The 13,745-nt window shown below is 40.6% G+C and overlaps 1 protein-coding gene across 3 annotated transcripts in view; it reads right to left on the reverse strand.

Annotated features, from left to right (window-relative positions):
- Positions 1-7,518: 7,518 nt before the first annotated feature.
- Positions 7,519-13,745, reverse strand: part of BRD10 (bromodomain containing 10) — a 61,025-nt gene continuing 54,798 nt past the window's right edge. For all 3 annotated transcript variants that reach the window (XM_084305418.1, XM_084305417.1, XM_084305419.1), the window contains one exon: positions 7,519-11,637. In XM_084305418.1, the coding sequence (XP_084161544.1) occupies positions 8,006-11,637 (3,632 nt within the window). In that variant the 3' untranslated portion in view covers positions 7,519-8,005. The remainder of the gene's footprint in view (positions 11,638-13,745) is intronic.

Here is a 13,745-nt window from a genome sequence, read left to right on the forward strand (position 1 = left end):
CCACATATGTGCCACTCTTGAGCCAGTGCAAAAGACATTGGAAAAGACACTGGGGCAGCTGTGTCCCCTGATGCCTTGTGTTCATGAAAATACAAAGGACAGGCAAGGCTGAATCACTCCCAAATTCCTTCATCAGAGGCAACTTCAGGTCCCTTTTTTTTTTAACCAGAGAAAAAGGACACAATGCAGAATCCACTGACAACACATAATTTTAACTATTGACATCTAAGCAACAAGATACAGTTATTGCCTTCTCTTGTTGCCCTAGAAAACTCTTCCCAGGTGATAGCAATGCACTCCACTCTTTCTGTGCTCACACGGCCCAAGGACTGCATCAGTGCTTGAGCATCAGATGTGCTCTCATATTTCTAAACCATTTTAGTGGTACGGCCCCCATTATGTGTGTAGACCACATGCTTTATCTGTTCCTTCCCCAAGAAGTACACTGTATCAGTAAACAACATCAATCATGGGACCAGGAGAGATGGCCCAATACAAATACTTTAGCCTTTTACTACTGATTTTGTCAGGTCTTTTCAACTCAGCTAGCTCTCATTTCTGGATGGGAGAAACAGACTGCTGTGCTGAACATTGTGTTCACTGTGGCCTCTGCTTACGCAGAAAAGCAGCCTTCCTCATTCCTGATTTATATTTGAATTTACCTTGTCATCATCAGCTGCATTCTTGTAGCTATTTTGGAAAAGAATTCACTCACATTTGATGGAGAGTATTTTTAAATGAAAGGTCTAAGGCTTCAATACAGGTCAGTTTGCCCTTTACCATTTACCATGGCAGAGATAACTGATTTCTGTTTCTGTATACCATCACTTATGCCCCACGTAACTTTACTGACCCTCAGAATAAATAAATGAATGAATGAATGAATGAAATCTGCTGCCTCTCCTAGACACAGAATCACAGCATGGCTAAGGGTCGGAAGTCATCTGTTAACCTGTCCCTGTTCAAGCAGGGACACCCGCAGCAGGCTGCCCACAACCACGTGCCATCAGGTTTTAAAGATCTCCAAGCAGGGAGACTCCAAAACTCCTCTGGCCAACCTGTGCCAGTGCTCCATCACCAACACAGTAAAGAAGTGTTTCCTGGTGTTTAGACAGAACCTGCTGGTGATGCTTCCACATTGCCAATGCAGCCAAGAATACCTTCAGCTTTCATGCAGCAAGGGCACACTGCTGGCTCGTGTTCAGCTTGGTGTCCACCAGGAGTCCCATGTGGTTTTATGCCAAGCTGCTTTTCCAGCTGGGTGGTCTCCTGGTTGTTCCTCCCCAGGTGCAGGACTTTGCACTTCTCCTTGTTGGGCTTCATGAGATTCTTAACCCACCTCTCCAGCCTGACAAGGTCCCTCTGGGTGGCTGCAAGGCCCTCTGGTGAATCTGCCACTCCCACAATTTTTTGTGTCACTGGCGAATTTACTGAGGGTGCGCTCTACCCCATCATCTACATTACTAATGAAGATGCTAAACAAGACTGGACACAGTGTTGACCTTGCTCATACTTCAATAGCTTCTCTCTGAGGATCTTATAGTAGACTGTGTCAAAGGCCTTACTGAAGTCCAGGCTAACACTTTTCAGTGCTAGATTTTCTGTCTAGGGTTATCTACAGTAGGAGCTTTAGTCTTTTTTTTTTTTTTTTTTTTTTTTTTTTGTCTGGTAACCCTCTTTACAAAAATTTGAACCACTTCAGAATTTTTGGTAGAACAGCAAAGTCATATAGCACGTGTGAATATTCCCTCAACTTTAATTTCCAATAGAGTAATCCTTGCAAGGATTAAAAGGATGCCTATATTGCAATATATTACTCATGTTTTTGTATCTCCAGCAATCTTTTCCTGAACATTTCTGGTGTCAGCACAGCTAAAGATGCGCTGTCTTTCTTACAACACTGGTAATCCCCAGGATATGCAATCCATGTACTACTCTACATTTCTTGCTTTTGGCCTCACCAACAGGAAGGACAACAACAGTGTTTCACAGTCAACTCCTTTTTAAGAACTTGTGCATTTTAGCAAGCATTCATATGCCTCTCCCACCATTGCTTTAGTTAAAGAAGCAGTTTTAGCGTTCTATGCCTGTGGTTTTTTTTTCTGCTCTGCTTCTCTGAATTACTACGCACCTTTTGCCAGTCCCCAGTTCTCTCACATAATTTTGCTGGAATTACTGCTGGAGGCTATGTACGCATACCGGGGAAAATTAACTCATTATAAATGTATTTGTGGTCCTTTCCACTAAGTATTCTCCACTGGCAACTACAGTGAGAGGATCCTGGGATAAATGCACAGCCCAAACCACATCTCTCAAAAGGACCAGGCTGCTGCACCAACCATGTCGCTGGTATTCCATGTGCCAAGGTAAGAAACTCACGTTTAAGTGTGAGCTGTTCTTTGAACAAAATATTATGATTTTACATCAATTTACTAGGCCAAAGAGGGAAAGAAAAGTTTCTAGAAGGAGCTTTTGCAGCTTCTTCCTACTGTGTACTTTTCTCATGACTTGTGGAAGAGATAGTGGTCCAATCTGTTGCCAGATTTGGATAGTGAAGATCTCTCCCTCTCATGAATGCATGGGTTTGGAATCCAGCTGAAGTTCAAAGTAACACCAGCTGAAGAGGTTTGTTTGTTTGTTTGTTTGTTTTGGGGGGTCTGAAATATCATTTTCATTTTGGGCCAATAAACACGGACATCTAAGAGAAAATCTTTAGGACAGGCCTCTTCCATGTTTTGTCTATCAAAGATTCTTCCAAGATTACATGTACTTTGCAGCTACAGGTACAACTACTACATACGAAAACTACTACAACTACTACATATATTGAGGGCATAATATGTAACTGAGCTGCAGAATACTGGCCAGATGAGCCTCAAACTATCATAATTTTACATGTAGTATTGACATCTTGCTGATGTGAATTCACAAGTCTGTTTTATTACATCTGTTTATTATACAGATGTAAGCAATTCCTTCTCCCCAGTAACTAAAAATGGTATTTTTATTGTACTGCATAAATTGATACCATCATAATTTTGTTTTTTTTTATCATTATAACCAAGACATCCTATGACTTTTTCATTATACTAGTCATTAATCCTTCTGTAAAACTCTATTTTACTGCTGCAAGTGATAAAAAAAAGGGGAGTGAGGAATGATTCTGTCAACAGCAGCACATAAGGGGACAGGATCCCAATGTATATCTTGGCAGTAGGTGCTCATGGGCTACAGACAGCAAAAATATTCTGATATTATACTTGTACATTTACTAGAAGGAACCAGTATGAACAGGTAATTAGCAAAGAATCTTGTCTTCTTTCTATGATGCCAATAGTGACAAACACAAAATCAGTTACAGTGGCTCCTTTCCTGTCTTGTTTCTTGTACTTCTTCGTTTCTATAAATACTACTTGTCAGTGCCACTCACATTCTTGAAAACAATTTAATTTTCCAATTCTTTTTTCTTCTTTTGTAAAAAGCAAGAATAGGGAAAAACAAAGTAATAATCTAGTTGCCTAATATTTACTAGTGGATAGTAAAAATAGTGGAGAGTGGAGAGTGGCCCAAGAGTCAGGAAGAATTCTGTACTTCACTTCCTCCATCTACAAAAGGTGGAAAGTTATATTTATGCACATTTTAATATACTTTCTGTGTAATAAACTTCATTATAGGCAATATAATTAATTCATTACATTTCTTTTACTTAGCTTTTACATAACGTTTCCATTTAATGTGTAGCTGAGACTGAAATAAAAGATACTGTAAGAACACCAGTTTCCTGCAGTTTCTGAAACAATCATGTATGAAACAACAAAGGATTGTTTTCCAGATACCCTAGTGTGAAAAAGAAAATTGTAAGCAAATTTAGTATTTTGAGAAAGGAAGAAAGATCTTCAAGATCTTAAAGATTATTTTATGTTTCAAGGCATATATTTGAAATGGAACATCATCTGTCACATTTGTAAAAGCAGCCTCTTAACTCAAAAACTTCTACTTGGGTTCCAGTGAATAGAGTGATCACGCACCTAATATACAGACTTAACTTTGTATTTTGTGTTCAAAAACTTATGCACAAAAATTATTAGAGACGAAAAATCATCATGTTCTAAATCACTAGAGAATTTAGCTTGTTCTACATTTTCAAAGAAGCTAAAACAAATTGAAGCAGGGACTACAGAGAGAGAGAAGAGCATCAGACGGGTTAGTTTCAATAATTTCATTTAAACATCATGTCTCTAAAATCAGGTTTTGTAAGTGAGTGTAGTTTTATAGGATAAGCTGAATGTATTTTGACAATTAAGTATATTTGGTTTACAACTGATATTTCTGTGACAAGGTCAGTACAGAACAGATTCATAGTGCTCCTGTATCTTTTGAAATATGCACTATTCTAATCCCACGTCAATCCCTAGAATTACTGAATTGACTCTGCCTCTTTATTCTGGAAAAGAGACATCAAGAGACATGGGAAAGGACCACATAAGCTGCATGGAAAAATTAATAAAGAGTTAAGGTTTATTGTCTCCCACTAGAAATACTATCAGCATCAAATGAAATTAGCTGCTGTCATGTTCAGAAACAAACTGATTATTTACACATTATGTGGAAAACTCTTTACCGCAGGATGCTGTGGATGGTACTAGTTTACCTGTGTTCAGGCAGAATTCTAGGAAGGATTGAGAAAGTACATTGAGAGTCATTGAATAACATTTAAAAAATAAATAATACAAAACAAACAAGAAAACAACAACATCAAAAAAATAACAAAAAAAAAAAAAAAAAAAAACAAAACAAAAAAAAAAAACACATAGCCAACCAACCAAAAAAAAAAACATGTTTGGCTGAGGGAGATGCTGGGTCACAAATTATTGGATATTAGAAGAGTATTCAGGAAATATGTCACTAGCTGCTTGCCCTGTTATTATACTAAGTTGGACTGCTCCAAAAGACATGATAGATGGACCTGTACTTTGATCCAGCACTAACACTCTTAGTTACCGTCACTACACATTTGCTTAGGGTGGCTAGCCACCGTGTTTCAATACAGAGCAAAAGAATTTTCATAAAACAGTAGAATGATCTAGGATGGAGAAGACCTTCCAGATCATCGAGTCCAACTGCCAACCTCAGCTGTCTCACCAAGTCCCATCACTAAACCCTGTGCCACGTCCATGTCTCTTAAATACCTCCAGGGATGGCGAGTTTCTCCAGGACAATACTGCGCGAAGCAGTGTCAAACACTTCACTAAGATCCCGGTAGACAACATCCACCGCCTTTCTGCTGGTGAATTATTTACAATAGCTTGGTGATCACTTCTGCCAGCTCATTCAGTGGATGAATCCTGTCTGGTCCCACAGACTTAGGAACATTCAAAACTTGTAGGAGGTCACTTACTGTTTCCCAGTTTCATCTCACTTCTCATTTCCATCTTCCAAGTCAGGGGGCTGGGTACCCTAAGAACAATTAGCCTTGCTAATGAAGACAGAGGATCTTCCATAAATATGATGTTACAGAAGACACAAGTTGCTTCACCTAAACCATCTTTGACAAATTCTCTCTCTTCTCCATGGACTTCATGTGCAGCTGCAGACAAAAGGCTACAACAATTTTAGCCTTTGTGAGCACCTCTGCTCTTCTCTTTAAACAGCCTCCCTCATTTTAACAACAACAACAAAAAAAAAAACCACAACACTTGAAGACAAAAGAAAAATCTGTGAAAGTTGGTCCCAAGGTTCTACCAGTGAAATATAAATAAATTGTGTTGCTGGAATACAATGGTTTTAGAGCACCTCTTCTGTCCATGAAGAAACTGCCACCCTTTACCACCCTCCTCTGTTTAAAAACAGAAGTCACCTATAGCATTCAACTGTACAATATCGTCATGTTTAAAAACCCTTTGTAAACTCTAGCATGCAGACACCATTTACAAAAAATAGATTACAGAATGCCTGTAATGACAAGTAGGTAAGGTGTAACACAGAGCTCTTTCTAAAATAAAAGCAAACCTTCTCACACCCCCAAAATGAGAATTTTCTGAGAATTTTGTCTTTCACAGCCCTGAGATAAGATGGAGGTTGCTGATCCACAAAAGCTAACTTTTTTTTTTTTTTTTTTTTTTTTTTTTTCAGTTAGTACAGAAAGGTAAAGTATGTATGGAAGGTGAAAGTTTCTCTTCTCACTGTTTTCCAACTCCAGTAAACTAGTGACCAAACTGCTTTTCAGAACAGTATGAAGGGCATCTGACAAAAAGAAAGTAAGCTGCAGTTTTATTCTTCTACCCAGGATAGGATCCAAACTGTGTACAGCAAACGTAGAGGGGAAGGAGAAAACTCAAAAGGATAAGGAGCAAAAGCTGAAGCCTCATCTTTACAAAAATCAGTCTTAAGAATGCTGCTAAAGGCAGATATCTAAGCCCCACCTCCACACACCCCTTTTCGAGTCACAACAGTTTGTGACTTCTAGTTTCCTAGTTACTAAAACAGGCAAATAATCCCCCACAACTAAATAAAATGAAAAAATCCTACATATACAAAAATATTTGGCCTCAGTCTGGCTTCCAAGCAATCAACAGAAAAAAAAACAGCACTTCTAAAATTATCATCTTCCACAAAATAAGTGCTTCATTAAAGGAACCCTTTCTTTATCCCATCCAAATCTCAAAAGTTAACAAAAAACTTCTCCATTTCCATATGCACTGCAGCAGGTACTTATGAACTCTGCTGATCTACAGAAGACAACCCAAGGGTTTTATCACAGCAAAAGCTGAACCTAAGCCAACATATTGAACATAGTCCATAAAAAGGGAAGGTTTATGCAATAGGTGAATTATGCCCAAAGCATTTACAACTCCTCCTTTAATGTGACGTTTTAACGTTGTCCTTTCATAATGATACGGACTAATGAAAAGCTAAAGAAAAAGTACTCACCCAGAAAGCGACTGGTGAAAAAAATGGGTGGTTTGACTAGACCGAAGAAGACCCATAAGGGGGCTTCTTACATATAAGAAAATTAACACAAGGTTGCAAAAATGACAATGAATTTTCAAGAAATCCACGAGCTCTACATAAAACAAGGTAGTCTTGAACAGCAGTGTGATTTAGGCTGCCGTATGTGAAACCATTTCTAGCCTTACCCGTTCATTGGAGATTTTAGGCAATTTAATCAAACATTTATCAGGAACGGATGAAGTATGGGCTATGCTTCTCTGTGCCTGGTGGATCAACAAGATGGCCATCCTTCCAACTCCCACCTAGCCATGTGAAATGCAAGCCACACAGAAGAGCAGAAGATATTAAATAATTTCACTCGACCATATTCCAAAAACTGAGATGCATCTGCATTAGGAAGATGTGACACACATATATATGTGTGTGTGTTCTGCCATAGTTTAACAGATAGACACATTTTAAACTATTGCCAACACAATGCAGTACAGCAACTTGATTTATTATATGCAGATTCTTCTGCATTGCTGCTAAACAGTACACTGGTCCAAAGTTACTAAAATACTTAAAAAACTATACATTATGTAAACAAAACATAAATAAGACAGCATAGTTCTTTGTACATACAGTTTAGTACAGATTGTTAGGAATTCGTGAATATGTACAATTCTATAACAGACTGCATTTTTTACAATGCATAAATATTTTTTACAGAAACAAATCAAAAATAAATTTGACAAATAAAAAGAAGACACATACTGTCATAAACACACTGCCAAACAGTCCATACTGTAAGATGGAACATGTGCAAAAAGCTAGATTTTTCAAAACTGTTTAATGAAATCATTGGTCATTTCTGACCTTTTTACTAAACAATTCTCTGACAAACTAAATATATTTTTTTCTTCTTATCCCCATAGGTAAACTGTAAAGAATTGTAATCTTGAGTAATTTTGAGTAATCAACTGTTTTGAACAATGTAAGAAATTATTCAACAGTTATAACTTCCAAAGTCAAGAATGCCCCGCAATTTCAAAGTGGCTCATTTGCTCTAAATTTATGATGCAGCTTTGTCAGGTTTATCAAGGCAAGATGATTGAGATGTTGGGAAGACAGTGGTAGGATTTCTGCTTGTGGACACAACCACAGGAGGCAGTGATGAAGACACTGAAGAACCTTTTGACGCTGAAGTATTTATAGCATTCAGAATGGCTCCCTCTGGACTAACCAAGAGTTTTTTGATAGAAGTGTCCAAATGAAACACTGAAGTGTTGCTTGGTAAATGAGAATTTGGAGGATGAACAGCAGAAACTGCAGCAGATGGAGCTAGAACATTAGCAGGAGATTTTATCACCGAAGACACAGACAGTGTTGTTGTGGACAGTGGAGTACATGAACTAGCTGGAGTAGCTAATACCTGGGGCGTTGCATGAACAATGGGTAAAGCATCTGCAGACCCAAAAGAGTTCACAATTTTTGTAGAGTTTTTCAAAGGATGTTTTGATGTTTGCAAACTTAGTGAATTACTTGGTGCTAGCATGATTTTCGAGGTTATTGAATTAACAATTGGTATACCTTGAGCCTCTTGGCCATGGTTAATATTTAAAGGAGGAGTCTGTTTTGTATTGTAAGACAGAAGAAGAACATGGCTGCCAGCTCCAAGGCCTTGTGGTGGCACAACAAAACAAGTACCATTAATCATTATCTGAGTTCCGGGTGCCAAAGGCATACAGGTGTTAATGACTATTTTCTGTTGAATGCTAGGTTCATTCGGCTGACCTGCCTTGCTCGTTACAGCTGGTGAAGCCGCACACATCTGAATGGTGGAAGTATAAGCATGACTTTGTTTCTCTATACAGAGAGGCACCTGCTGGCACTGTAGTGATGACAACGTAGGAAAAGTTATGACTTTACCTGTATTTGCAGGTGCAGTGGTCAACACACTTTGAGGTTTATGAATACCTGCATTACTTGGCACAGCAGCTGAAACTCCAGGTGACTGGAACTGAAGTAGTGTGGGCAGCTGGCTTTTTGCTACTGGAGGAGGAGCTGAAACTGCCGCCAAACGAGGAATTGTATGTAACACTTTCTGCGGGGTGGCTACAGATCCAGACAAGCTGATGACTGGAAACTGCAAAGTAGGTGTTAAGTTTTGAGGAGATACCACTGGCTGAGTTGTTGAAATCAGCACAGATGAAGCAAGATGTCCTGTTTTCACAGTTGATATACCCACAGTATTTCCAATATTTGCTGTACACAGTCGATTACTCAGAATTGGCCTTATTCTTGAGGGATCATTTCCACCAATCAAGACAGTAGGCCGTGTCCCAGAAGAAGTCCCACTCGGTGTTACTGAAACAGATTCTGCACTTACATTTGCTGTTGTTACTGAAAAGGAATTTGCAGTTTTTGCTGCAACACACACAGATTCATTAACTGACACAGCACTTTGACTCACAAAACTTGAACACACAGGAACCAAACTACTACTACTTGTCACAGCTAAAGCCAAGCCCATGCTCTTTTTGTCTTCTCCCTTAGAAATGGCAGAGTGCAATAGATTAACTGGTGGAGTCTGCTGTGCATTGCCTTTAGTATTTACAATGGTTTGGCCTATATTTAGTCCAATTTTCACATCTTTTACTTGAGCAATAGTTGGTGATGAATGTATTCTTATTGGTGCTCCTATTGTAGTCGGGATCAGAACCAACTGTGGTTGCTCTGTGGTCTTATCAAAGGTTTTGCTGAGGGAAGAAGGAAGGTTATGTTTCAGAGACTCTGCAACTAAATTGGTAACCGATGGGCCATTGGGAATTTGAGTATTAATGAAAACTAATTTCTGAGCACTAATACCGGTGGATGTTAGAGAAGGTATAACATTGACTCCTGATGCCCCACAGGGGGATAAAATAGGTGGATTTGTGACTAAGGTAAGTTTCTGGACTGGAGTACCACTGATTAAATCCCCATTTGTTGCTGAACTAGAACTAGACTCATATTGTATAACAGAATTTGTTTTAGTTTTAGCATCACCTTGTTGCTGCATGGAAGAATTTGGAGTTATGACGGTGCTATTTTGTCCAACACTAGTCACAATAGCAGGACTTTTTGGAGTTGCTGATGTTGAACTGCTAGCTGATGAAATGCAGGACAAAGGACACACTTGGCTGGTGTTCTCTGTTACTTGACCCAAAGTGCCCCCAACAGCAGGCTGCTGTACCGTGAATTTGATATTTTTCTCCTGGTTAAAATCAACTGGGAAAGATGGAATGTTAACAGAAGAAGCTGTTGGGGGGGTAAATCCAGAAACACATGTTTGTCCAAAATGTGGGAGACCAGATGTGGCTGTTGCTACAGATGAAAGAGTAGAAGATGGTAATGCTGTAGTTTTTGGCACCAAAAAGGCCTGAAATTGAGGTGCATATGTGAAAACTGAACTAGAAGATATACTAGTAGATGAAATCTGGTCTGGGTTTGTCTGTACTTTTACAATTCCTGTGTTTCCACCTCGTGTTGTGACCAGAATAGATTGTGATTCTCTAATACACACGGTCTTCAATTCTTGCCTAGTTTCAAAGGATTCAGTTGTCTGCTGTGAGGCAAGACAATGCAAGGCAGAAGCAGTGTTTGTGGATGTACTTAATGTTGTTGCTGATATCAAAGACTGACTAGCTGTGGAAATAGTAGGTGAAGTCAAAGACACAGGGAATGTGGTAGTTGAAACTGTAGTCTTGATTTTGTCAGTTTCCGTTTGGCAAACCTTAACTGTTGATAATAAGTTACTTGCTGAAGTTATACCAGGCAATGTTTGTGTGCTGTTCTTGGGACCAGTCCCTTGTGACAAGTTGGTGGTATTCTTGTTAAAAATTGTATTTGGTGAGTGAGTGACAGCATTTGCCGGTGCTGTTACCAGTACAGGTGTTAAAGAAACACTGACATTTGTTATTTCTGGTAAAGTTGCACAGTGCAGCTCAGAAGTCTTTTGTTGTAGTGAATTCATGTCCTTGGACACAATTTTTCCTTCTTTCTGTTGAATAAGAAAATTCTTAGGTAAAATAAGAACTTGTTGCATGACTTTTTCTCCAGTTTTAGGGTCAATCACGGGTTGCATTTGAATTTTCACAGAGCTGTTGTTAAGGTCTATTGGTACACAATGACCATTTGGCATTTTGTATACCATTTGTAAAGGAGTCTTTGAATTGGTCTGACAGGGCAATGCTGGTTTTGTCAGTGATGATTCGACAGGTGATAAAACTGGCTTTTCAGAAGTAGGTACATTTATGCCTGGTGAAGGTGACACCTGATTTGTTAAGGTCACTTTGTTCCCAATATTCTTGGCAAGCAAGGCCTGGATGGGTTTGGTCCCTTTCAGAAAGCTTGACACTGATGTTGCAGGATCTGTCAAGGAAAATGATTCTGGAGGTGACCCTTCAATTTGTTTCAGCTCAGTCAAACAACTGTCTGTCTGTAGGCTACTTTCTGAACTCTGGACCGCAGCCTCACTAGTGCTTAGTTTAGCTTTCTTCCTTGGTGAAAGCTCATTAGTGCTTTGATCCAGACAACAGTTTTGCTTGGACTGTCGTTTAACAGATTTGGGCAGTGTCTTCTGTATTTCTTTAGAAGTTGATTCTTTTTTCAGAAGTCTGCTTTTTCCTGCAGGTAAATTCATCTCTAGTAGTTTCATTTCATCTGCAAGGATATTAAAACAGAAACGGTGTTTTACAAGTTTGTAATTGATATCTCTACACAACAATTTGATAGTGTTTAGCAAAAGGTAAAATGCTAGTTTGTAAGTGTAAGGCTATGGGGAGGAGAATGTCTGCTCCTTTAAGGGCATCTGGTCAACGACCTTTTTCAATGCAAAAAGGGGATAACAAGAAAAGAAGGAAGCCATAAACAAGAATGTATAGGGACAGAAACCTGATCAGCATGGGGGAAACTGAGGAAAACTAAACCTGGTCAGACATCCTAATTGATGAGGGCACGTGAGAATTGATTCAGGCAAAGTTACCTAATCAGGGACCTGGCCAGTTGGGACACTAATGGAAAAAGGGGGGATCAGAAACAACATATATGGAGGCACAGATCTAAAAAAACAGACATGGAGACAATGACAAGAAACAATATCACTGGTCCCATCAACTGATGGGCTATGCAAGAAACTACAAGTGCCACTTTCAGGAAAAAAAGGACTTCATGGACTTTGCAGCTGGTCAGACTGTAAACCAGGGGGATCATGGACAGAGAGCTGGAGTGTGGGATTCAGTAGAGCTAGACAAATTCACGAAGGGATATTTAAGGTGAGGGGCAGCTGCAAGTAACAAAGATGGGGTGGGGGTGCAAGGGTGGGCAGAAAAGGGAATAGAAGAAGCTCATCACACGTAAAACAGGGCCAGACAGAACTCTCTTCTGGCTAAGTGCTCCGTATGGTCATCACAGTCTTTTAACTTCTTATTAAATATTTTCCTAATGATCTCTCTGTGTAATCTCACACCCCATCCATGTGTGTGTCTGTGCTACAAGGAATGAGTGCTAGCTACTGGTGAGACCTGTGTTTGTGAGTGAAATCTTGGTGCCAGCACCAAACAGGGCAGTAGGTGCCCCTGACTCAGTGTCAGCTACTGGGGTGGGTGGGGGCCTGACCATCAATAGCTGGAGGGGCCTCAGCCCCCTGGATCTAGGAAGTGTTTTGCAGACTTTGTACCTGCAGTGCCAGCTACTGGGGACACTGGAGTGATAGACTGGGGGCTAACTACAGGAGTCAGACTGTGGGTGTAGGTGCTCCTGGCCTGCAGTGCCAGCTACTGTAGTGTATGTGGCAGGGTGTCTCTGCCTGGGGTGGGAATGGTGTGTGCATCCTGAAACCAGCTACTGGGGGGACTGGTGTGAACGAGGGACTCAGCACTGCCAACTGGAGAAGTATGGGGGGGTCACAGATAGTCTGCCTGCTGCCAGCCTCTGGAAAAGAGGGCCCAAGGCTCTTCACCTTCCCCAGACTGGGTGTGTGTAGGGGTGTGCACATGTAATTCACTGGCAAACTTCAGGCTGGACTAGCTGTAGGGTAGGGGAGCCTGAGGTCCCAGCTGGGGTATCGGGTGGACAGTTTGTGCTGGTACATCCAGGGGAATTTGCAAGTGTGGAGTGCCTGTGGGATGAGGGTGTTAGTGCTTTGTGTTTGCAGCAATCACCAAGCTGGACGAGGCAGTGAGTAGGGGGGATGTGTGAAGCAAGTAAAGGAGCATGGGATCTGGGCAGGGGTACCAGGTGGACAGAGAGGGCCACCCTAGTACTGAGAAGATCTGCACATGCTTGTGAACCTAGAGAGTGTTGTGTGTGCACCTTCACCAGTGGGTTTCTATCTCTAGCAGACAAAAAGGAAAGTGGACTCAGCTGTCTGATTATGTTTTATGCCAGTCTTTAACACAGGTGCTGCTGAAGGCAGCACCTTGTCTGTGGCAGCCTGCGTGACAGGCTGTGTCACTGTGTGCATGTGTGTATGTGTGTATGTGTGACAGTGTTGTGTGCATGTGCATCTCTGGGATGTGTGCTCAGCTTCGCCACTGGCTGAACCTGCTAAAGGACAGCGGTAGCTGCACCCCTCAGCCTGATCAGAGACCCCGGGCCCCTGGGAATACTGAGCTGGGCTTCAGTGGCCTGGTAAGGACTCCTGGGCTGGGGTTGCTGAAGGAGGTGGCTCTGTTCCTAAACCTTATAAATAAGCATTTGTCATGACAACTGTGAAGAGCAATCTCTGAAGTGATGACTGTTAGTCAGCCTTACTTAATCTTTTACTTTTC

This window comes from Netta rufina, assembly GCF_964035555.1.
Source record: "Netta rufina genome assembly, chromosome: Z".
Lineage (NCBI taxonomy): Eukaryota > Metazoa > Chordata > Aves > Anseriformes > Anatidae > Netta > Netta rufina.